This window comes from Gallus gallus, chromosome 13 (assembly GCF_016699485.2).
Source record: "Gallus gallus isolate bGalGal1 chromosome 13, bGalGal1.mat.broiler.GRCg7b, whole genome shotgun sequence".
NCBI classification, from domain to species: Eukaryota; Metazoa; Chordata; class Aves; order Galliformes; family Phasianidae; genus Gallus; species Gallus gallus.
Window position 1 is genome coordinate 16981061 of NC_052544.1, and position 25416 is coordinate 17006476.

Here is a 25416-nt window from a genome sequence, read left to right on the forward strand (position 1 = left end):
TGCAAGGACGATTACTTAGCAAGCAGTGATTTTTTTTATGTAGAATATAGCTTTTCTGAATATTTCCAGAAGTTACTGAAAGAGTAGAAGGGGCTGTTCTGCCTCCGGGGTGCCGGCAGTGGCAGCTCATGGGGTTGGTGCTGCAGCAGTGCTGCGCTGCTTCCTTGGGGCTCCTCCTGGGCCCTGAGGGGACGGCAGTTCCTGCCCAGCACCTCCACTGCTCAGCACAGCGGGGAGGCGAGGGCCCCTGGGCACACGCTGTGTGTGACTCAAGTACTGCATCCTGCGGCTCTGATGTTCATTCTGCAGGAGCCCCTTATGGTTGCTGGGGGGCAGACGGGAGAGTTTTCCTTTCTGGAGAACGCAGGATGGTGGTGGATTGAATGCCAGAGAAAAAGGAGAGATTTCTGGAGGGCTGTCAAGTTCTCCTTAATTGTGAATCCCATTTGTTGGTGACTAATGCATCCAGGCTGGCGGAATTGCCTCATGAATTAGAAGCAGTGGCGCGGTGGAAAAGATGTGACTGTGATTCTGGCTCCTGATTTACCAACACTCCCTCCCAGGCTGCTGCTCAATTGCCTACTGGCACATTACAACTCTTCTATTAATATTTTAAAGCTCGAATAAGGGTGGAATGCACTTGATTCAACATCGAGCCTGCCGAGTTGGTTTTCAGTCTGCTGAGAGCCATCTGAGCGGGGAGGATGTGTGCTCTCAGCAGTGGGGTAGCTGTTAGTGGAGCAGAATGTGCACGTGTACGTACACACACAGATGTACAGCCTGGGAGCGAGCAGTGGGGCTGGGCGGGCTGGGTGCCATGGGGCTCTGCTCCCTGTGGCAGGTCGGTAACTTGCTGGCACTGTGCTGTGTTGTGAAGGGACTGTGCTAATGGGGTGCTCTGTGCTGAGAGGGCTTTGTGCTCCCATTGCCTGCATCCCCACATACAGACGGCTCCTTCCCTTGGGATCCTTTTCCTCACACTGCCAGCACTCCCATCTCTGACTCTTTGCTTAATCGCTCAGCGTTTCCTCATCATTAACACCAGTTTCTAAGCTTTGTGCCAGAAGGCTGCACCAAACCATCATTGCCTGGCTTCGAAGCATCCGGCATAACCCGGCTGTAGTTGGAAATGGCAGCGTCCATGAAGTGGGACAGCAGAAACCACCAGCTCTCCTCCCTGCGGCAGGACTCTCCCCGCGCTCTCCTCTTACTCCACTGGAAAAGCTTCTGACCGGTTTATGAAATAACTAAAGCACATCTAGAGTTCTCTGTATGGGAAAGAAGCAAGCAGCAAAGTGTCAGGACAAAGCCATGTGTTGGGCATCTCGATGGCTGCAAAGAGGGTCACCTCCGTGTTGCTGCCACGGAGCTCACATCAGCTGAGCTCACCCAGAAAGAGGAGCTGATAGCTGGAGATGTGTGAAGAAGCTGAACTCTTTTGGACCTGCTTGGTTAAGCGGTGCTGACTGCCGTGTATTTGGCTGCCTGTTTCCCCCAGCCTGTCATTATTTTCCACCTGAGTGATTTATGCAGCAAGATAACTCCTGAGAGAATAACACGGCAGAGAGATTTTGCATAACTTTTCTTGTATTTAAAGTACCAAACAGAGGAAGAACGCTTCCAAGCTGGAAGCCTGTGGGATTTTGTTAATGCATAGGATCATGCTTGGTGCCATCACTAACACCAGTGCAGCTGGAGCCCGGGGACTGCTTGCTTGTGCCCATCCAGCCCTGCACTCCGGGCATTGCTGGGGTGTGCAGCATTGCATGAACTTCATCAGCTTCTCTGCCCAAGGCTGCCCATTTCATGTAGCAGAGCCATATCCATCAGTGAGCTGCAACCCTGGCCTGCTGTTAGCAAGTTTAAGAGCCCTGGCGTTGAGCAATGCTATAATATACATCTCTTTCTGTTTGGCTTTGAGAAGAGCCTTATGTTTAGCAGCTTTGTTTTAGAGAAGTAGAAGAGAAGGGAAAGGGGTGGGTGGTTCTTGGTTTGTTTTAATGCAGTCAGGTACTGATAATGCCAGGATGATGTTTTCATCAAGGTGATTTCATCAATGGGCTTTAGCTCATCAGTAGATGGTGCCCATTCGTAGATGCTGGATGTTCTGTGCCAGAAATAGCCCTGAGTTCCACAAAAATAAACAAGTTGTAAACATTTTTAAGTGGAACTGGTGTCCTCTCAGCCAAAAGAACAGTGACAAAAGCTGTGTGGGAGCCCTGCTGCGATGAACTGCTCAGCCTCACACACTGCGAGGGTCTCAGCTGTGCAGGGAGATGCCAGGGGCAGCCTGGGCAGACAGCAGAGAAAAAGGGTTGTGAGAGGGGAGGAGTGAGGAGGGCTTTTAGATCCAGCAGCAGGAAGGTAGAGCAGTGCCTGGAAGGACGGGGATGGCAGCAGGGCTGCTTGGAGCACAGCTCCCAGGATGAAGGGCTGGATGGTTATGTCGCCATCCCATCCCATCCCACCCCACGTGCTTCCCCACACTGCCCAGGCCATGGGCAGTCCGGGAGGAAAGGCGAAGCCCTGCTGTGTCCTGGGCTGCTGACTGATGGAGTTCCCTCTGCCGCTGCTCTTTGGGAAGAACTGCTTTGAAGGCGCTCAGTTTTCCCCATCTTTGTTTCCTGCTGCTGGTATTTTTGGTTCTTAGCATTTTTTTTTCTGTTTTGTTTCCCACTCTGCACCCAACAGGAAGAACCCCTCGCAAAGCCCTCAAGAGTAAGAAGGGAAAGAACAGATGGCATTTGCTTTCTGCAGACAACAGGCAGCAGCCAGCAATTCCAAAAAGCCCATCACCACCTCTGCTATTCCCATGAGAAAGAGAAAGGAAATGGGCTTCTACAAAAAAAAACATGTTCCAAAATACAGAGGCCCCGTTGCTCTGATCACTCGAGTGCACTCACTTCTCCGATGAGACCAGACTTAGCCCATGCCCTGGCGTGGCTCAGCGGGGTGACACTTGAGTGGGAGCTTTGGAACTGAACACCGGGGTTTCCCTTGGAGGAGCTGAGCCTTCAGAGCACGCCTGCTCAGCAGGGCAGCCCCGGTGGGCCCTGCAAACTCCTTTTGTTCTTCTGGAGGGAATCGCTCACAGCACCACCTTCATCTCTTCTGGGAGTAACCTGATTGAAGCAGGATGGCCTTCCTCCTCACAGACCTGCGTGCTGTTACTGATGAATGTACCTGTCTGGTTTTGGTGGGCACGGAGTGTGTTTTCTTTGCCATCCAGAATCCAAAGATACCAAAATCCCAATCCAAATTTGGATAGCTTCTTAGCTGACGGCTGGCTGGAGAGCCAGGCTCTTGCTGTAAGACTTTTCTACTGCAGCATCATAGAAGTAGTTCCCTTGTGTGAGGGTCGTGTTGGTGGCACTGTGCCCCACAGTTGGTGCAGCAGGCTGAGCTGTTGGGGTGGCAGTGATGAAGCTGACCTGCAGGTTGGGAGCACTGTGTACTTTTACAATGATCCCATCTCAGGAAGGGGACATTCTCGTCCCAATGCCTCGTACAGCTGGGTGTCCTGGCGGGGTCAGTGCTGGCTGTGCTGTGGGGTGGGCACTCCACTCTGGGCTTGCTGTCAGGTAGCAGCCTGGCTGTGTTTTGGCCACTGGGTCACCTGCAGGCATTCAGTAGGGAGAAACCTCGCTGCAGCAGGGGCTGGAGGCCAAGGGAAAGCCCTGCACAGAGCAGATAGCTGGCATCTCTGAGAAGAGCTCAGTGGGATCACCAGGATGGAGGAGCCTGCACGAATGGGGAGTGGCTGTGGGCAGATGAGGAACAGCTGCAGCCCCAGGCAAAACCCACCCCGACAGCTGCCAGCTGTGCTCCAGAGGTGCTGTAGCTCAGCCGTGTGCAGCCTGCAGGAACTGCATGCAGGTATCATATCCAGCAGGCTTTGGTTTCCAGCTGCAGCTCCTCGTGCAGCACCAACCATGCACAAAGGTTCTAGGTGCCAACACCCACAGGAACACACTCTCCATGTCTTCAAATGAATCTGACATGCTCTCTCCATTAGAGGGCAGAAGCATGCTTGTGCACAGATAGAACAAAACAAATGTACGTGCCCTGTGTGCTGTGTAACTTCTCGTGTTAAGGGAAGGTAGAACACCATCACACTTTGCCAGCCAACTGCACCTGCTGGGAAGAAAAGGCAGCAGGAAGAAGTGGTGCTGTAAGGGTTAACCTCTGCGACTGGGGCTCGCTGGGTACTCTGGGCAGCACCTCCTCCTGTTTGAAGTGGGGAATAGATTTGTGCTATGGTAAGTACGGCTGTCTCTCAGGTTTGTTAAGGAGCAGCTAATGCAGGTAAATGCTCGTTTTGCAATTTCGATAGAAAAATGCAGGATTGCTGTTGGATGCTGGTAATCAGGAGGTGAACATTTGGAGGATTTCTCTTAATTGTCTGCCTGTGAGCGTGCCCAGTTTTACAATGTTTGGTGCAAGTTGTGCTGCACTGCTGTAATTCAGCCCAATGTGCATGGAGAGCTCTGCAGAAATAAAGGTATCGCCCATAACTATGTGGGGAAATCGTGAGTGTCTGTTGGACTCAGCGCACAGCTTCTGCAGGGAGGAGGTGCCAGGAGCTCGGCCTTCAGCAGATACGAACTTCAGGGTAGTTCAGGCCAAAAATGTAACCTTCTTTCGTGTCCTCTGGGTGCCAGCTGTGGTGGCGGGGATATTTATGGCATGGGCGCTTTCTCCCTCGAAACTGGCCCAAATCCATGGTGTTATCCTCACTGTTGTGAGTGCTGGGGCACGGTGGGGGTGGCTGCAGCCCCTGGTGGGGTCTGACCTTGGGGGGGAGCCGGGGTTGGGGTGCAGAGAGCAGAGGCGTGCAGTGCTGGTGGGGTGGCACAAGGTGTGGGCTGCGGCGTGCCGGGTGTGCTGCGTCAGTCTGTGCTGAACCGAAGGGAAGAGAATTGCAATCCCATGCAAAATTCATAGGATTGTAGAATATCCGGAGCTGGAAGGGACCCACGGGGACCATCGATAAAAGATGAGTCATAAATATTTCCCGGAGACCCTCCTGGGTTTTGGGGATGGTTGGTTGTTTTTCTTAAGTGGGAGAGGCTGAGGCTTGAAATACAGCACAGAGCATTTGTTGTGCACTACTCTGTGTTAACGGAATGAAACGTGCAGTGCTGGACTCCAGAAACAGCAGCCCGGGGCTGGAGCACTGACTTGGCTGCTGTGGTCTGTGACTGTGATCTCAGTGACAGATCAGTTATGGGTGGAACCATCACCCATTTACAGAGTCTTCACCTGTTGGCAGAAGCTAGGGAATGCCTGTGGGCATGGGCTGCTTGGGTACATCCCTGTGCTAAGAGGAGGGCCATCCTCTGGGAGAGAGAAAGCAGAAATCACAATGCTTTTACAGAACTTTGGGGGGTTTTTAGGGGGCATTTTCAGTGCTGAGAGGGTTTTCTGGTGTTTTACCAGGGACAGAGCATACAGGCTGAATTAGACGGGGAATACAGATGAGTTGATAATCCTAGAGATGGCCGAAGACGAAACAGATGCAAAATGGTGTTTTAGTGCAATAATTGCTTTCCAGAGAACCTGAGAACGACCTGAGTGTAACAGTTCTGCAGGAAACACTTCTCACTTCTGAATGCGTTTCCTAGTTCAGTGACTCAGTTTGAATTCAGATGACAGCAGTCACTTACAGGAAAAGTGAGGAAACGAGCTGATAGTCAAGAGCGGTGTGGGTGAGGGGAGGAGAGTTTCTCACTGTAAAACATGAAAAAAATCAATTAAACCTTTACAGCACTGTGATTTAATGAGCACTGCAGGAGTGCTGAAGCGTGGGCAGGGCACGAGCCCTGCTGCTGCTTCCACTCCTGTTCATGGTGGGAAAGAAGAGGTTCCCTGCACCTCAGCGTTGCTCGTCTCAGTTCTGGTGCTGATGAGGGCACCCATGGGGCTGAGACCCACACAGCCTGGGGTGCAGTGTCACAGCCCCTGGGCTTCCACGGCAGGGGCCCACTGGGATGTGCAGACGGGCAGTGGTGCTCGGGCACTGCACAGCATGGCCCAGGGAACGGCCTCCTGTCAGCAGGAGGAGATGCTCATAGGCACCATCCCCATGCAGCAGTGCAGTTGGCTCTCCTTGGGGAACCATGGCACGGCAGGTAAGGTGCTGGAGCAGCAGCATGCAGCCTGACAGCTCTGCCCATGGGGTGCCGGGAGCAGGGCGATGGAGCAGGGGTTAACTGGAAGATCCAGCTCTTGTTGTCTGGAAGAATGCAGATCTGGCCTTGAAGTGTTTCCCAAGGTCTTGGCACTTCATTTCGTGGCTGTGTCTCATGCTCGGACTATTCCCAAGGCACCAGATATCGTCGGATGTCGTCTGCCTGTCTCTCGGTTGCTGTTTGTTTCTGTGGTTGCACGTTGATAAGGTATCTGGTTATGTCTTGCAGCCCTCAGAATCCAAGCCCAACGTCACCCCTCTCACCGTCCTGGCCCATGTTCTCCGCGCCATCAAGTCCTATGCCCACCTCCTCTACGTCCAGCGACTCATCCCCCATCAGGTCTGTTGCACAATTTGCTTGGCTTTCTGTTGCTTTTCCTATTTTCTGTTTAATTTACTTGGTTTGCCCCACTTCACTTCCCTTCCTCCTTTGCATCCTGCTCAAAACCCCCAGTGCAGCTATCTGCATTCAGCAAGAGAGGAGCTTTCAGATGTCTCCCGTCCCAGCAGAGCCATGGGCACCCCCTGGGCACCTCTGGTCCCCCACGTGCAGCCCTGGGGCTCAGGCCGGGGCGTTCAGCACCTGTAGGTCCCACTGGTGCTGAGTTCTTTGGGTTTTCAGCCATTTCTTCTCCCTGGAGCTTGCTGCGCTCACCTCTACAACAGGTAAGCAACGTAGTGCTATCCCAGCTGCTTCCAGGAGTAATGCTGCATTTTTCTGGCTGTTTCCCTTTTCTGAGCTGGAATGTAGTGAGGGTGAAGGGCTTGGTGCAGCACAGATGTTGGTCTGCCATTAGCCCATGTCTCAGTTGTGTGGGCATCACTGGAGCAAGTTGGTCCGGCCCAGCGCAGCCCTGGTGTGGTGGGGACATGCCAGACCTGTCTGCTCATTGCAGGCACAGCCTGTGCATTCCCCCTCCTACAGCAGTGCAGGCTGCCTGTTGGCAGGGTTGTTTGTGTCCCAGTACACATCTGCAAAGGATGACAGCGTTGTAATACCATCCGAGCAGCCCTCCTCAGGGCTCATCATCCCCTAATCTGCACCAGAGTACGTGGGTGAAGCTCCTACGAGTGCTTTGCTGGTGTTGTGCCATGCTTGGAGGCAGTAATCACACAGTGGCTGTCACCGGGCCCCAAGTCCCTGCACTGCGTGGGGGCAGCACCGGGGCTGCAGAGGTGAAGGGAGTTTTGGGAAGAGAAACACCAGTGTGAATAACTCAAGGTTATAAGCCAGAAAATGTCCTCTGCCTGGCTGTGTGAGATGAGAGGCCTCCAGGTGGCCAGGGACCCTCTGCTGAGCAGAGGGCTTTGCCTGTGCTGTGCTGTGCTGTGAAGCGTTTTGCTGCTGCTCGTGTCATACAGCTGGAATTCAGATAGGAAAAATCTCAGCCCTGTGGCTGTGCTGACAGCAAAATCAAAACCACGCACAGCTTTCCTGGTTTGTGGTTTCCATGTGAGTGTGTGACTGCTTTTGCCGTAAGGTGAGCGCATGTGTTCAGAATCACTTCAGGCCCTTGGGAAAAGCCCCTCAAGCCCCTGAAGGGAATGGTGATGCCTGGGGGTGATGCTGGCCGTCCTGGGGCGCTCACAGCGCTGTGCCGTGGCTGCGGGGCAATGTGTCTGCTGGGCAATGTGTCTGCTGGGCAATGTGTCTGCTGGGCAATGTGTCTGCTGCCACTGCGGGCACCGGGATGGGGGAGGGCGGCTCCAGGTCCCGCAGCGTGCTGCTGGGCTCCTCCATCTGCTCCCAGAAATTCCCCTCCGTTTCCATCCCTTTCAGCTCCAACTCGCTGCTGGGCACAGTGTGGGCACACTGATTCTTCCCAGTAAAACCTAATGGTTGCTAAATCTTTTTCATCCTCAGGTACAGCCTTTACAGAAGTGTAACAAATCCCTCAAGGATTTACCGAGCTGTTTTTCAGGTTTGAGACACCTTTCCCCAGGTGCTAATTTTTATGCCAATCAATGCTTTCTTTCTGCAGCTCGCCGTTGCGGAAAGCCCGGGCTTTGTACGCCTGCAAAGCAGAACACGACTCGGAGCTCTCCTTCACAGCAGGCACTGTGTTTGACAATGGTAAGTGAATGCTGGCACGGCTGGGCTGGGTCCTGGAGGCTGGAGCTGTGCTCACTGCCCCATTCCACAGCGTGACCCCTCCCAGCAGCGTGGCACAGCCTGGCCTGGCAGCCAGGGGCTCCTGTTCTCTGACAGCATCTCTCGTTTCGTGTACATGGGAGAAACTGCAGGGCCGGTGTCAGTGGGAACACGAACACAGCTGCAGAGAACGCCAGTTGGCCATTGTTTGTTTTAGCACTGTGTTTTGCAAATTACTGGTTTTCCTCCTGTGACCCGGGGAAGAGTTGGACTCTAAATTCACGGGTTTCCTTTCAGTCCTACGCCTAATGACTATCCCATTTCCACCACTAGAAATCCCAAGCAGCAGTGCTTGAACCTGCCATTCCATCCCAGATGTATCTTGCCTTATGTTTTATATCCGTGCTGAAAAGAGCCCATCATCCAGTCCTGTTGTAGCGTGGAAATGACTTTTCCAAGGCCATGACTTAGCTCACCCTCAGGAAGACATAAGGTGGGGGCAGGTGGGAGGGATCCTGCTGCTCAGTGGGTGAGGGGCCATGGGCAGAGCTGGGGCTGTCACTGCAGTCTTCAGGCCTTGTGACCCCACTGCATCCCTCCCACAGACCCATCATTTAAATCCAAGATAAAAACCAGTGGGCGGTTGGCAGACACCACCATTCAGCAAAGAACTGTTCTTTGGTTGCTCTGGGGATGGGAGAGGTGAGCTTCCAAGTATGGGCACAGCAATATCCCGTGCAGCTCCATACTGCTCGGTGCAGGAGATGGAGGAGTGATGTGGGCCTTTTCCCTCTGCACACTGAGTGCTGGAGGAGGCAGCCCCTGATCAGTCGTGCTTTTTGGAGACCATGTTAATGAACAGAGACCTTCTGTTTCCTGCATCAGGAGAAGGAGACTGTTCCCTATGGAATTAGGCAGTTCTGTTTTAGATATAATCCCAGTGTAAAGAAAAGACTTTTTACTGTTTTCCAAGTGGCTCTTGGCTTTTATGTGCTAAGCATTGTCATTTGAGAAGCTGCTCCCACGCGTGCAGCCCTGCCCTGCTGTATGAGAACATAGCAGAGAGGGGAAGAGAATTAATACAGGTGAATTAAAGAAATGCTTTTCCTAAGCAGCACCACAGATATCCTACAAATAAACAGTCTCCCCTCTGAGAGCCTGTGGGAATCAGACCAGATAGCAGGGGAGCAAGTTGGAATTAAATGCATTATGTTTGCTAGATAAGAATCAATGGATTACTCAAGGGAAAAAGTCTACAGCGTGTCCCAGTGACTGAGCAGCCGGGCTGCACTCTGGCTGGGGGAAGTGAGCTGGAAAGAGCACCCTAGAAATGTCTTATGGTGAAGGGGTTCTGTAAACCCATGTCAGCAAATGGAGGTATTTATTTGTAATCACTCTCAACAGCATCTCCAGCAGCGATGGGCTCTGCCGTACCGGTGCAGATTGGGCCTTTCCAAAGCACAGAGATGTTTGGACTTAGAGCAGTTCCGTCTTTCTTTCTGGTCTGTGTTGGTTGTGATCTGGCAATAGAAAATGGCCATTCTGCACTGAGTGGGGCTGTAGCAGGAGAGGAGCGGTGTGGAGGAACCTGGGTGCTCTGCGGGGCAGAAAGCAGGACGTGGGCTCTGCCATGGAATCACCACTGTAGTTTTGGGGCATCTCGGGCCAGGGGAGCCGGCCACGCTCAGCTGAGCTTCAACGGGGTTTGGCCCAGAGCTGGAGGACGTGGTGAGCCCCGTGGTAAGGCGCTTCTCTTCCTTCTCTCCTCAAGTGCACCCATCGCAGGAGCCCGGCTGGCTGGAAGGGACGCTCAACGGGAAGACCGGGCTCATCCCCGAGAACTACGTGGAGTTCCTATAGCTGCATGTGAGCGGGACTGCTGAGCGTTACATGGTATCCATGGCACCACTTGGCCCTGTGTGCGGTGCGGGGCGAAGGGCTCCTCATGGCCACGGACACAGTGTGGGTGCTGCTCTGTGCGCCGTGCTGCGTCCCCAGCCCGGAGCCCCCACCGCCACGAGGACAGCAACAAAGCAGCAGCCTGCAGCTCTGGGGGAACGTGCCTGCAGACTGCCCCAAGCAAGCACCGCTGTCCCCACTGCTGCAGTGCTCGTGAGCTGCAAGGAGCACTGTCAACCACAGGCCTGGACCTACACTGCCTGGCGCAGGAGAAGCCTCCAGCAGCAAGAAGCCCTCAGCCGGCCCGCAGCCCTCTGCTTTGCAGCAGTGTGGTGGCACTGAGCCCCCCGTGCACCCCGCCTGGCTGCCGAGGGCGGGCGGCCAGCCCGGACCAACCCCTCTGACTGTTCTCTTTTGTTTTTAGGTTTAAGTTTACACAAGGTAAACATCTGCAATGTGTGCCGGCGTTTCCTTCCTGCAGGGCGAGACGCGGCTCTGATAAATCCCACTCCCTTTGGCTGCTCCCTGTCTCTGCTCCCTGCTGCAGGGCACAGCCCGCCCCTGTGCCGCTCCCACCGCTGCTGTCCTTCATCTGCTGTGCCAACCTGTGCGGTGCTGCCTGTGTGAGGTAAAGGACACGTGCCCGTGGGATGCTCCTGGCCGGGGGAGCTGCCTGCAGCCTGTGGACAGCAAACGGCCGCACTGCACATCTCACCCTTGGGTCCATTTGCAGGAGGGGGGTGGGAGAGGGGCCCTGCAGAGCTGGACCTGCGGGCACCCGCTGGGAGCTGGGATGGTTCTATTTTGTGATAGAAAATGGTGAAGGAAGACCCAATCCGTGGGCAGAGACCTGCGCACACGTGGTGGGATGGGGTCTTTTTGTCCTTTTGTAATGATTTTAAAGCCTCCGAGTGACTGGATTGCTGTATGTATGTGTCACTTTTTATTTTTGAAAGAATTAATGTATAAATAGAGTATCTTAAAATATAATGAGGGAAAGATGTATATTATTTGGTATTTTTAGAAGGGCTGTAAGGAGAGGAGCGAAGGACATTTGAAACCGGTGATGGAAAAAGACGGTGCGAACGCACTGACAGCCACAGGCAGCCCTGGGCCTCGGCCTCTCCGTTCGCTTCCCCGTGTCACTTAGAAATAGGGGAAGCTGAAATTTCAGACCTCTTTAAAGTTCATTCACAGTAATTAAACTTCCTGGACTTTTGTCTTCAGAAAAAAATAGAAAGAAGAGGAAAAGTCAGTCTTTTTTTTAAGTACTTTCCAGGGCTGTGGTGGTGCTGCCCTCCCTGCCAGACCCGAGGGCAGTGGCTCTGCTCCCCTTAACACGGCTTCTCCCTTCCCATCCCTGCCCATCCAAGCAGTGTCACCCTGACCCCCAACGTGGATGAGGACAGAGTGAGCGCATCTGGGCCCCACATGGGGTTAAATGGTGCGAGGCTGTGGAACGGAGTAAGGGAACAGATAGGACAAAGGAAAAAGCCAGGCTGGCCGAAGCCTCTGGGAAGGAGCAAAGCTGCTGATCTAAAAAACACACCCAGCAACCACAGCTCTTAATTTTTAGATGTGCGCATCACTGAGAAGTCTCCCTTTGCTAATTCATGTGATTTCCTGAGGTTTTGGATAGGCCTGCCGGAGTGGCAGGCACTGAGGATGCTCCAGGCACTGCCGGGGGCTGCTGCAGTGGGGATGGGGGTTGTCACTGCTCCTGTGGGGGTCTGCAGCGATAATGCAGCTCCTCCTCTGCTCTGGGAGCAGCCGGCTCTGCCCGTGCTGTGCTGCAGCCCTGTGCTCCTTGGGGTGGGCTGGCTGGCGTGGGTATTTCGAGCCGCTGTTACTCAGGGAGAGTAACAATTTCAGGCCCTGGCCATGAATTTTTCAGATTCCCATCTGTCTCAGCAGTCAGACAAAACATCCTCCTGGTAATTGTCTTGTCTCGAGATGACTTCTGCTGAGCTCGGGGGCCTGAATTGCAGCCCAGACCATTACAGCTAATTACAGCCGCGCGCGGCGGCAGCTCACGGTGCTCTGCTCGGTGCTGTGGCACACACAGGGAGGTGGGGGCTGCGTCCTCAGTGGCAGCTGCAGGCAGCTCCATTGGTCCACGGTGTGCTGCTGAGCTGCGTGGTGCTGCACGGAGCAGCTGTGCTGAGCACCGCAGGGCTGTAACCCACACTGCTGTGTGTCTGTCTGCACTGAAGGGTGAGAGGAACGCCTCTGCTGTGGGAAGGGGCTGAGCTCTAAAGCTGATGCAGAAGTTTTGTTATATTTATTTCAGGCGCTGCCTGCCACTTTATTTTGTAAATTGTATTTGAAGCACTGGAATTTTCCTTAGAAGAACGATGGCTCTGATTTTAGTTTCACTTCTGCTGACAGCCTGGAAGAGGCTGTGAGGATGAGATCGGGATGCTCATTAGGGGCTCCCGCCGCAGCCAGCTGATGGCTCTGCTGCCACCAGAGGAGTTCCTCTGATCTATCTGAGAGCTTTCCCAGCACAAACTCAAGCAGCTCAAGGAGCATCTTTGCAAGTCCTGGCCCTCCCTGGACCTTCCCTTTGTCTCTTTGGGGTGGTGATCACCTCTCGGCACCATCATCGTCGCTGCCCTTTGTTCCTCTCCGCAGAGCACAGCTTCCAGGGCTCCGGGCAGCAGTGGGACAGAGTGGGAACCCTGTGGGGCTGCAGTGGGCTCGGTGGGCTCCAGGCAGCTCCAGCCCCACAGCCCAGATTTCCCCACTGCCCTCGGGGGCTGTAGGCTCAGCCCCAGGCCCCGCAGCTCACAGCAGGAGAGGCATGACACTGAAGGAGGCTGTGGGAGCTGAGGGCTCACGGACACAGGGCAGTAACACACAGCGCTTCGTGCAGTCCCCATTTCACTGTTAGATGAGCAAAGGTGGAGCGTGCTCCATGCAAAGCCCATTGGGAGCAGCACGTTATGCAGCTCCTGTCCAGAGCTGGAACACCAGCACTGTCCTTTGCCACAAGACAGTGCAGAAGGTCTCTGTGTCCCACATCCCAGAGGTGACAGCCATGGCCTTCTGCCTCTGTAGGCTCTGAACTGCCCAGCTCTGGGAGCTCACCCCAGCCCAGCTCCTCGCCTCGGTGCCTGGGCTGCTCCAAAGAAATGATTGAAATAGCACAAATCTCGTGATTCTGGGGCTCTGAGGAGCAGCTTGCAGTAAATGACAGCAGGCCTGGAATAGCACTCAGTAATAAAATCCACAGACCAGAAATATCCCCTGACGGGGCTGCCTGGAATGGGTTGTGCATGGAGTGTGTCTGCAAATGTGTCCGGGCTGCAGGACACAGAAACACAGAGCAGAGCCGGGCTCCGGCTCAGGCCTGGGAACCCGATTTCGCTGGCTGCACAGGAGCTGCTTTCCACTGTGGGCCCACAGCGTCCCACCACCCCCTACCAGCACAGAGCAGCCCGGAGGCACCTCCTGCACGGGATGGGATTTGCTTTTCCTACCATTCATTCTTCTTTCCCAGCAGCACTTCATCACTGTGCCTGTGTTGGAGCAGCGGACAGCAGCAGAGCGATGAAAGCAATAGCAGCACTCAGAAACAGCCCCGTGTGCCCGTTGGGATGGCGATGGTTGTCTGCAGTTCCACAGCTGCACGTCAGTGCTGGAGGAGGGGACAGGAGGGGTCTGATGGCAGAGCTGTGCACACCTGTGGTGTTGTAACCCCTGAGCTGGGTTGGTTTAAGGCAGATTAACAGAGGAGCATCACCTGTGCTGAAGGGACAGCTTCTGCTTACAACGTGAACAGTATTTTAATTATTCTAATGAACTAGAAACCTCAAAGCAATTATAGCCGTTACATTTGGGCTAATTTGATTTTTTAGCTTTTGGGAAATGAAGGTTAGAAATGTGGGGTTTTTTTTTTCTAAAAAAAACAGGTGTTTCAGCTCTGTTCTGTGTGCGAGGAGCTGCGACCCCCAGCCACGCTGCAGAGCAGTGGTAATACAGCACAGCTGCTGACAGCTCACCAGGCAGCACCTGCTATCACCCATTATGAACGCTCCCTCTGCTAATGAAGGCAGTTCTGCTCCCAGACCTCAGACAAAGATGCCCAGAAAGTAACACCTGGGCTCTAAAACTCAGTGACGCACTCAGGAAGGGGGAAGAGCTGTGGGGTAGCGGGGGCAGCCGGGAGGGCTCAGCCCTGCACAGCGCTCTGAGCACACATTGCTCATGGAGGGCTCTGCAGCTCTGCCTGCAGGTTCTGCATTCTGCCCCGCAGAGTGCACCTCCTCCTCCCCAGCACAGCTGACAAAGAGCAAGTGATGGCCACAGGCTGGGAAAAGCACTGTTTGTAGAGCAGTATGAATTTAGCCATGCATAAGGAAAAATGGCAAAACCATTGTACTTCTGGCAAGGGAAAAATATTGGTCAAACTGTGCATATTATTTCGGCAGACAATGCTCCTTAGTGGCTTATTGGATAGATATGGTCCTTGCAGAGCTCCCGATCCCCTTGGCACACTCTGCGCCTCCCGGTTCACCTCCACTGTGTGTTGGTGGAGGGATGGGCTGTTCGGGTGCGTGGCTGCAGGAGCGCTGCGTGGGGCTTAGGGGCATGCATGTGCTCCTCTGCTATTGTGTTAGATACAAACATGCAGAGCAAGCAAACATATATCTCTGAATAGCAGTGCATACAAAGGTGTGTATGTGTAAGTGCATATACTCCTCTGTACCTGTACAGTCACTTAAGGGCCCGTGTGGATGAAGCTGTGCCACTGCAGTGCACTCAGCTCAGCCCCGTGGTGCCCCAGGGGTCGGGGTCTGTCTGGGGGCCATGGCAACTCCAGCCTCCCCCTCCGCCTCACGGGGCACAATGGGCACAATGCAGAGCCAAAAGCCCCTCCCGCAGGAAGCATCGCCCCATCCCGTCACATTAGCGATGCAATTAGCGGCCACGTTAAATGCCGCATCAGCAGTTTCTCCTTGCCCTATTCATGCAGTTTAATCTTGAACCAACAGAGCCTATAATTAGAAGGGTTCCACTTACTTGTTATTTTTTAAACTTAAAGCTCCCTGCGGTGGCCTCAGGGAATATCCTTAATTACGCTGTGGAGCTGTGCCACAGCCGGTGGCGCATCGGAAGGAGAACGGACCTCCGCAGGTTCTGCTGACAGCAAATTCCTTCCTGTACCCGGTACCGGGGGTCTGGGCAGATGCTTTGGGCAGACCCGTACCTCGTGCTGGGGTTCCCACTCCTGCAGCCATGGTGAGCCGGGTGGCTGTGCTCCTGGACATCCCCACACGCTCCTGGGTTCACTGTGTTCTGGAGGAGCCACTGCCCACTGCAGCGGGTGAGGGCGCTGCCCCAGGGGCCGAGGGATGGGACACCCAAATGCCAGCGCTATAAAAACAGCATTTAATGGCATCTTTTCCAAACCGCTCTCACATTCTGTCGTTTTATTGGGATAGTGTGAACAAAACAAAGCAAGGGCATCACAGATTTCAGGCTCACGCTGGGTTCCATCTGGGTTTCCTGGAAGATGGAGACGGATTCCCAATGAGTGCGGCACGGCGCCCGGCCCCACACTGATGGGAGCCGTCCTGACACCTCCGGGTGGGGAACTGAGCAGCGCAGTGCGACAGAGGGGACAGCGGTGGCACACGGGGACCTCCGGTGACCGCTGCGCTCTGCCAGGAAGCGCAGTGCGGACCTCACCACGGTGCTGTGGGCAGAAGGCAGTTATTTCATCTCAGGATCCGATGTGACCCCTTAAAGGTCTTTTTACCTCTGTCACACAAATAAATGCCGTTGCCGTCAATCCCGCTCTTGTGTTGCATCCAACCCCGGCCTACAGAGGTGGAGCATGGAAAGAACCAAAGCAAAATTTATGTAACTCTTTGTTCTGATGGCAAACAATCCCCATCGACCGTTCCCTGCTGGGAAGTTGGCATTTTATGCTGCAATTAAAGCCGATTTTATTACACGGCTGATCTTACACTGCTATTCAATGGGGTAAAGGAGGGGCAGTGCTGAGAGCAGCTCACCCACAGCTCCGCCGAGCGATGGCGGGACGATGCGCTGCACTGCCAACTACAGCAGCAGCGACAGCCCCACACCCAGCATGGGGCACAGCCCCCACTCCGCACAGCCCCCCGGAGCACAGACGGCTTTGACTGGGGCTCCCACCCCGAAAATGGGAGTTTGAACTTTGGTGGCAAGGGCTGGAAAATGCAAGTCATGATTTCCAACTAAAATGCTCCTCCGAACACAATTAGCAGAAATTCTCTCACTTGGGAATTTAGCAGCAGCAGCAATTAGCTTTGCTATAAATGCTGTGTGCGTGGGGGGCGCACAGTGACAAGGTGGGGGAACCCACCCAGCCGCTGCCCTGCAGGAACACGGCGACAACTCCACAAAAGCATTTTGGAGCCATTTAATGAAAAAAGCAGAATTTTATTGTATGGTTTCTGTCCATTACTCGGCATTGCTGTAAATGGCTCACATTTACTGCAACTTCTGTACAGATGTGTGGCTTTGTATTACCAGAACAGCAAATTTAAATGAAAAAATAAATGCTCAACAATTCCACACAAGCTTTTACAGTCCAACATTTCACTGAGTCGGTGAAAACTACAGACTTGTTACTACAGAATTATTCAGCATGAATAAAAAACTACAACTTTCATTTTTAAACAGGAGTCACTGGTTTAATTTTTTTTTTTATGCTGTTTAAAATTACTGTGATAAAAATAATGATTTTTTTAATAATGCCATACACCGGTACGATATAGGATTTGTCCCCGTTATATATCTTTCGTTTAATATACAAAATAGAGTACTGACACACGGCCGACGCACGCTGTTACGCGGTTAGTGGAGGTGGGGGTGTTTCACACTCAGCCTTCCCAGCACCCACCGTGGGAGCGGCTCCACTCCTTTCCCCTACATTTGGTTCCTATGTGACACCGCCAGCGCTCACCCCAAAGCCACGGCCACAGCCCTCGCCCAGCGCTAATGGAGCGGGACCGGGCTGACCCCCACCCAGGCACTTCCTCCTATTCCTGACCTGTCATAGCAAAAAGGGCGAGGTCATTTTGAAGCCCAGAGCGGCACTGGCCCCCGGCGCATCCCCGCTGCCCTCCATAAGGCCGCTCCTATCGCCCCGTGCAGCCCCGAGCGCGATGCCCCGCGCGGACGCACGCACTGTGATAAGGCACTGAAGGGACACAAGTCGCCATTCTCCCTGCTTTACCCAGAGTGCAGATACTGCCCAGTGCTACAAGGACTACGACACACACGACACGTACTCCTCACTGCTCACTAAAGCACGACGCGTTTGTAACCGTGATGCTTCAAACTCAACAGCGCGTACAGCATGAATGCCATCTCTGAACACCACAGCTGCCTTCTTTCCTTACCAAACGAACCAAAAGGAACCTACAGGCACACGGAGCAGAGGGGCAGCAGCATCTCCTCTCCTCTCCTACGTTACCGCCTCTCTCGCGACGACAACAATTTGTTCACATTCACGGTAGTTAATTCTCCGCTTGGGGGGTGGGGAGGAAACAGAGAAAGAAGAAAGAAGAAAAAAAGCAAAGGCAAAAAAAAAAAAAAAAAAAAAAAAAAAAAAACAAAAAGAGACCAAAAGAGAGCAGCAGAAGTGTCTGTGCACACCAACTCTGCAGAAGGGCTGCACACACCGCCTGCACACAGAGCTGCAGTGGTGGATCTCCAGCAGTGCTCTCCCGGAGCGCAGCACCGCAGTGCGCATCCCATGGGCTGAGCGGGGCCCAGAGCCATTCCCAAGCACTGAAGGGCACCTGAACTGCCATGAAACGTACGTATTTTGTACAGATTATTCAAAGAGAAGAGAACGAGTATTTTTTTTTATTAAAGATGATATTTTACTCCAAAGTACTGAATATAGTATCTTTTGCTTTAATAGGTATAACATTCAAAAAGATTTAAGAAAGGATGAAAATTTAGTTTCCTGTCTCGCTCGGAAACGAACTTCTGCTGCATGGCAGAAAGGTACTGGTGTGTTGTGAACAACCTAGGCTCTGTATTTACATATTGCTGGTACCTGTATGCATATTATTGCCCAATGTTTCCAGCTGCTTTTGCTGCGGCTCGTGCGGCTGTCTACGAAGGGAACCCATCCGCTCAGGCGGAGGCACGGAGGGGAGCGTTCCATCCAAGGTCCGACTTGCGCTTTGACACAGTGATAGGAGAAATGCAAATTCAACCTTAAAAACAGCCACTGAACACAGGTTTTGTTTTTTTGTTTTTCTTTCTAACAGAGTACTTCTTTGGATGCTGAATGTCAGTGCCTTCAGCACTACCTCCAGACAAAGCACGGCTGGCACGGGTTACCATTCAGCATATCCGTGACCCCTACAAAAAATATAATTACATGTATCATGATAAAGCAATCTGTCATCTAAAAATCATCCTTATTATACACTATACAAGCTATTTTACAGTCATTAATAAATTGCTTTTAAAGCTGCAGTAGCCCTTCCCTTCTTTTCTCAGATCAGCGAATATACCGATTATACATATTGGAAACTATAACTAAATACAAAAATATATTAGGTTTTGTATCTTCCCAGATGATTTTTCTCATCGTTATTACACAAATAATCGGGCCACTTTCAGTACAAATAAATTTTAGAGTGGCTTGGTAAATATTTCAATTTCGAGATAAAGAAAATCGTTAAGGTGCAGGTAGAAAAGGCTACTACAGCTTCTAAACGTTTTAAAATACAGCTACCCATGGCAACGAGGAGAAATTCACGAGACCTATGGCAGATTTATGGCACGCTAGTCACTCGATAGGAAGGGATGCAGCCGTACAAAGACAAGGGTGGACGTACACCTCTAAGATCACGAAGCCGGCAGCGGAGCTCTCCTGCTCCCGAGGAAAAGGGTGAAGCAGTCGGCGAGAGGCGGCGGTGCGGCGCGGTTTGGGGTCAGTACGTGCAGAGGCGCAGACAGCAGCAGCCGCTCCGCTGTGCAGAGCCAACATCTCCCCGGGGAGAGCGCTGAGAGCCCATTTGGCACAAACAGAACGGAACTGAACCACTGGGCGCAATGGCACGTCTGCCTCTCACACCAAGGACGTCCTCCCACAGATACCTGCATGACGATAGGTTTCGGTGTACAGAAAACGTGAGTTTCTCCGCACAGAAGTAAACTTTTCTGAAGCTATGCATATTTTCCTGAAGGTTTCCTGATGGGCAGTCAGGACTGATCTTCTTGGCATCAACGCAGCCCGTGACTCTCGTAGTTATGGCTGTTGCATTATATGCAAAAATCAGGCTTTTTTTATATATATATATATAAAATAACCTGCTCGTTTACATCCAGTTAGGACTGTGTTAATTTTCTATGAATCTGCATATCCAATGCTTTTGTACATTATACCAAAAGTATTTGTTTCATTCGCATCTACTGAAATTAGATTTGAGTGTTCTCCCACCCACCCTGGCCCTTAAAAAATGCCAAATTTTATGGTCATGTCGACAGTTGAAAGCTATCAGGTTAGAAAACCCAACCCATTTTCACATGAACGTACTCAAGGATTAACGTCTAGAGGTCATTTAGGAAAGCTACGAGCTGCCCCGCCTTAAAAAACCAGCTGTACAATAGGCATCTTGAAGTATTACAAAAAAATTATGTAAGAAAAAATGAACAAGCCTCGTTCACGGTATATAAAGTGAAAGGAAATTGCTAAAACCAGACAGTAATAGCTATAAAAGGCACAACTTCCCTTTTCTGATATACACTTGTAAACTTTCTTCAGGTTACATGCATAAACCAAAATGCTACCTTAACTTTAAAAAAAAAAAGAAAAAAGAAAATCCAAAACGCGTTACTAAAAAAAAATTGTCTCCAGCCGACTGCAGAAATTAATGAGCAGAGCGTTCATTACAGCCCCCATCTCGTCACCGCTGGTTTGGATGCATCCATTGATGTTGCACAGGGGGAGAAGTCCAATTCCTGGTGAGCAAGATTTATTCTCCTTTCCTTTCTCCCCAGTTACGTATCAAATGTGAGAAATCCGCTGCTTCTATAGCCTAAATCTTGGCCCTCTGTAAACCACATGTAGTGCATAATTACAAAAGAAACACCACTGCAAGGACAAAATTAACAAGTCTGGTAGGTTCTGTCTTTACAAAAAAAAAAAAAAAAAAAAAAAGAAGAAGAAGAAAAAAGCTATCATTTGACGTTTTCTTAAGGCAACCCTTTTGTATTAAGGCAGTCACTTCTGATGAAATAAGAGCTTCTTTATATTTCCATTTGAGTATTTTGGTATCTGGTTGCTGATGATTTCTGCCAACATTTCTGGGAACTCAATACTCATGGATTTATCCAAAAACGTCTGGAAGCAAAAGCTCAGAAGATTTTCAACCACCTACAGGGGACAAAGCAGAGAGTTACTTTCACACCACTGCTCACAGCAGCACTGCTTCCCCATCCCTCCCCACCGAGCCGTGCTCTGCCAGCAGCTGCCCTCAGCTCAGCCTCTTCCATCAGTCCCATCCGCACCATTCTCCCACAAATCCAGCCAAGAGATCCCACCAGGTCTCTACAAATACCGAAAGCACGTTGTATCAGCTCCAATCTTAGCATATAAATAATGGAAACACAGATAATCTAAATAAAATCTTTCCGGGTAAACTAGTGGGAAAGGAAAACTGAGGTCTTAAAATCTCCCTCGCCCCGTCCAGCTGAGCCACAGCCTGGCAGCTCTGTGCATTTGGGGGAACACAGCTCCTCAATTTCAAAGCAATATCATTTCTAAAAAGCAGAGACTGAAATATACACCCATTAAAGATCTAATTGCCACAGAGTCCATTGAAAAGGTGCTCTGAGAGCAGAAAGTTCATCTTTTTTGCCTGGTCCATCATTAGACATCACAAACCACCTCCCAGCCCACAGCATTAGGCCCTGAAGCGAAGCTGAAGGCAGAGCAGTGCATGGCCACATCCCGGCCACTCATCCGGATCGTGCCCTTCAGGACTTACATCGTGCATAGAGTCCAACAGCTTTGTCAGCTGATAGAACCGCTGCCAGTTCTGGCTTGAGTTCCCTTCTCTTTTCACGATGGCCTTTCCCAGCTCTTTTATGTATGTCATGCGAATTTCTTCAAACAAAGTTTGGCTCTTCAGGCCTTCCTTGGGAACTGGAACACGAACACATATCTAGGTTATACATCTAAGAACTGTGTTATTAGTTAAGCAATCTTACATTAGTTACACAAAAACGACCAAAAGGGCACAATTTTCAATAATGAAATGAAATGAGAGCTGAGAGAGAAGGAAGAAGAGAGGAAGCCGAGACAGACGACTGGTTCAACAGACAGCACAGGGCTGCTGGCCAAGCGAAGATCATACACAACCACAGGCAACCCAGGAACAAGGAGGGATGAGGATGGAGGGCAGGTGGGCCGGCACCCCGTGCTGCTGGCAGGAAGGCCCTTTCCAAGGCCAAGCGTGGGTGCACTGGGCAGATGGGCACACACATGGCCCTACCCACGAGGTGCAGCCTTTGGTCCCTGCATTGACGAGAACGACAAGAGCTACAGGGGGAGGGAGCACAGACAGAGCAGATGGAAAGGAAAAGAGGACAGGGTAAAAGGAGGCCCCTAAAACACAGCCCCTCTGAGGACCTGCAGTGCCACAGCCTGCCTGGCCCATGCAGGAGATGGCATCATGGCACTGCCCCCAGCTGTGTCCACTGTGTGTAAGGAGAAGGTCTGTGAGTGACAGCCATGTGCAGTGTGTGCTCCGGCCCCCAGGGCTCCACTTCACCCCTCTTCTTCCTCTTCTCTTAGAAAAGACGCCCGGGAATGCAGTAACCAGAAATTTCAGTTGTGAAGTCCCAGATTAACAAAACGATGCACATTTCAGCCCTTCAGTTCTCAGAAGTGCACAGTGTGCCACTTACACAACGCGCGGGCTCCAAGGGAAATGTGAGACTGTATTGTCTTTCAGTGCAGGGACAACAAAGAAGCTTTCTGCTGGCTCACGCCAGCGCTTGTCACACATTGCTCATGAATGGGCTCAATTCTACCAAGGCGGTCTCCTTCCCACTCCTGACATGGAAATTCCTGTAAGGAAATTTCCAATTCCTGTAGGAAAGTTGGCCTCCCTTACCTCCCAGACACGTCAGGAATTTTCAGGAGAGGTTTTAGCTTTAAATCTCCCATTTGAGCAAAGTTTGCAGCCTTTACAAACTGTAACGGTATGGAGCTGCGGCAGTGATGGTTCCTTTTTGGGAGCACCTCTGCACGTGGGGCTGCCGGCCCAGGGAGCCCTGAGGGGCTGAGAACAGTGCTGGCATCGCTCACAGCCCCCACTGCTCACACCTCCCCTCGTGCACATGCACATCCCAGCTATATATCCCCAGCCATTTTCAGTCTGCACTGCACTGAGCCAGGGTTAAAACTGAAGCTTGTCAGGGAGTTGCAACAACACAGTGCGTGAAGAGAGACAAAACTCATTAGGTAGAAAGGAATAATAATAGAGAGCAAAAAATAACACTGTAGAATCATTTACACAGTGTTTCATATTAGCATCGTTCTGGATAGACCAGAAAAGGACTATTTTGGTGCTATCCTTTGACCTTCCATGCAATACAGACAGTAGAACATTATTAAGTTGTAGCTTGTTCCAACCACAGCTCATCTTATTGAAAGACACATAAAGCCACTGTGCAGTATATTATATACATCTACCTTATCACATCTATCATAAATCCACTATATACTTTCTAGATGCAAATGCAGAAAGCAGCAGTTGTATTTAGCAACTTTTAAATAACTTCTAGGAGAGTTCAGTCACTTTTTGGGGAGGAAATGGCTTCACTGGATCAGACCGATTCTTTGGCCACTTCTTTGGGTGCTGACTGCTCTGCCAGTCTGTGGCTTAGGCCTCTGCTGGAGCTGCAAAGTTCTGCATGCAGTTCTGCACTGCCATGGCATGAACATCCCATATCTGCTGAGCAGAACTTCTCAGTAACCCCGCGTGGTCAGGCAGCAAACAGAGCACTGTGAGGGCTATTTGTGACCAAACACCTCACACAGTACCACGCTGCACACATTTCAGGGCACTGACAAGGTAAGCTCACATTGCTCACACAGGTGTTTAAATGTTCACCTACTTGTAGAGAGGAGAAGCAACGTTTTCATGCAGAGATACTCTTCATATGAGACTTGCAGCCGTGACAGCTCGCGAGCAACCATCAGCATATGTTTGCATTGTTCATACATACAGGGTAGATTCATTCTCTGCCTGAGAAATGAAGACAACAATTAGTTAAATGGCGTCTTACAGTTCCAAATCTAAGTTTCTTCATCCTTCCCTCAGGACTGGTGGGGTGGCAGTGGCAGATGTCAGAACTTGGCTTACAGCAAAAGAACCTTCAGTTTCCTCCAGGGAACTCCCTTGGGGTGAGTGCCTCGGTCACCACGTGTAAGCAGTGGCCCCGAACTGCAGCATCAGGAGAATATGACGTATTGAAACACAGCGTTACCTTTCCCAAAACATTTTCTATTCAATATTAGAATCTCAACAAAGAAACGAAAATGAATCCCAGTAGAAGAATAGGATTTGGTTATGAAATGGCTCCATTTCCTCCAGAGCTGCTAGCGTTTTTCAGTTCTCCTTTTTCAGCCCTGCAAGAGCCGATGCATGGAACAGAAACATCACATAACCTCACAGGCATGCTGGAAAGCAGCATAGGAAACCCTTGGCCAACACAAAACACATGCACCTTCCTGGAGGTGCAAACCCTTAAGAGTAAGAGGAATTCAGATGGTTTTGAAAGAGTGAGGAATACAAGTTATTTAGACCTCCTAAAAACCACGTAAAGCACAAGTCCAGAAAACCCATCATTTCCAAATGCCAACACTGACCCGTTCCTTCTGAGGCACGGCAGAACTGTACTGCAGCACCACCCAAGTTGGGGTTCCTGTAGCTGCATGTGTGCATGCACAGCCCTGAACTCAAACACCGGCACCATGCCGGGCTCTCAGTGGGAACACCACACGCTCACCCGGCACACTACGTGTCCATGCAGGGTGCTGCACTGCAGGCTGCAGCTCAGAGCACCTGACACAGTGCTGTAGGTGTGCACTGTTTGGCCGCTTGGAAAAACTGCTGAGCCCTCTGAGTTGTGTCAAAGGGCATCGAACAGCCATCCAATTGGGTAATTCAAATACATTCCACGACAGGGCTCAGCAGTTTTCCTCATGTAAAAGTATGACCATTTCTGGGCAGAAGGTTAAAAAAAATGTTATGAAATGGGCCTGTCATTTGTTTCCATCTGCTGTAGATGCAGTCATCATCCCGAGTCTGGGGATCCGTTCTATCTCCATGCAGATTTATGTTAATACCAAAGCTGTGTCAATGGCAGTCCTCAAAAACCGAGAGCGCAGCACGGCCCGTCTGCCCAGGGCTGAGCCAACAGAGGGCTGTGCTGTGCTGGGGGCAGCGGGGAGGAGGGCTGGGAAGATGGCCCAGCTCTGCCCCTCACTGCCCTGCGGGAATGCAACCAGCTCAGCTGCCAGCACGGGAGGGAGGAGCAGAACCCGACCAACTGCGGGGCCTTCAAGCAAAGCCCTGATGGGGACCAGCCCTGGGCAGCCAGGGGAAAGGAAGGTCTGAGTGCTGTTGGCACCCCGAGCTCGGGAAGCGCTGATGGAAGCAGAGTGGGCAGCTCGACAGGCAGAGTGCAATGCACCATAGTGCAACAGTGCAATGTATGTGCAACTCCTGCCCTTCACAGAAGCTGATACAAGCAGCTGACTAATGGCAGTTTATCGTCTCTGCAGTGATTCTGTGTTAGTGACTGTGTATCTAGCCTGATTCGAAACACATTTCTGTTCTGTAATATCTAATCTTTTGCTTTGGTAAACAGAAAGGAGCGTGCAAGTCAGGCATCAGGTTCACATGTAACACAAATGGCAGCCTGTGTAAGTTACACTTAATGTACACACACACACATGTGGGACGTGTGTTGATAAAAGCATGCGACGGCGTGCAGCACTGCTGAGTCATTTGGCTGTGCCAAGTCCATAGAAAAACCAGTAAACAAGATGCTGCCTTCTGAAAATCAGGCAATCCAGATTGCACAGAACTGGTTACAAAAGAGTGTTCAAAAAAATTCTGGGAATAAGAGCACTGATTAAACACTGCTAATAAAACTGTAACTAACAGTCCCTTGCTTTCTGTCCCAGCAGCACCAATGC

General features: G+C 51.5%; 2 protein-coding genes across 7 annotated transcripts in view; one reads left to right on the forward strand and one right to left on the reverse strand.

Moving 5' to 3' along the window:
* ARHGAP26 (Rho GTPase activating protein 26) overlaps positions 1-11415 on the forward strand; it is a 100778-nt gene extending 89363 nt beyond the window's left edge. For 2 of the 4 annotated variants that reach the window (NM_205194.3, XM_040646858.2), the window contains exons 21-23: positions 6420-6530; positions 8173-8264; positions 10054-11415. In NM_205194.3, coding sequence (NP_990525.3) covers positions 6420-6530; positions 8173-8264; positions 10054-10142 — 292 coding nt within the window. In that variant the 3' untranslated portion in view covers positions 10143-11415. Of the gene's footprint in view, positions 1-2691; positions 4515-6419; positions 6531-8172; positions 8265-10053 lie in introns of those variants that run through there. The other 2 variants (XM_015294012.4, XM_015294013.4) reach the window with 2 other exon arrangements.
* A 5177-nt stretch (positions 11416-16592) lies between these two features.
* Positions 16593-25416, reverse strand: part of NR3C1 (nuclear receptor subfamily 3 group C member 1) — a 102277-nt gene continuing 93453 nt past the window's right edge. For 2 of the 3 annotated variants that reach the window (XM_046900387.1, XM_046900388.1), the window contains 3 exons: positions 23328-23458; positions 21191-21348; positions 16593-20577 (listed from right to left, as the gene is read on the reverse strand). In XM_046900387.1, the coding sequence (XP_046756343.1) occupies positions 20425-20577; positions 21191-21348; positions 23328-23458 (442 nt within the window). In that variant the 3' untranslated portion in view covers positions 16593-20424. 3 annotated transcript variants of the gene reach the window in all.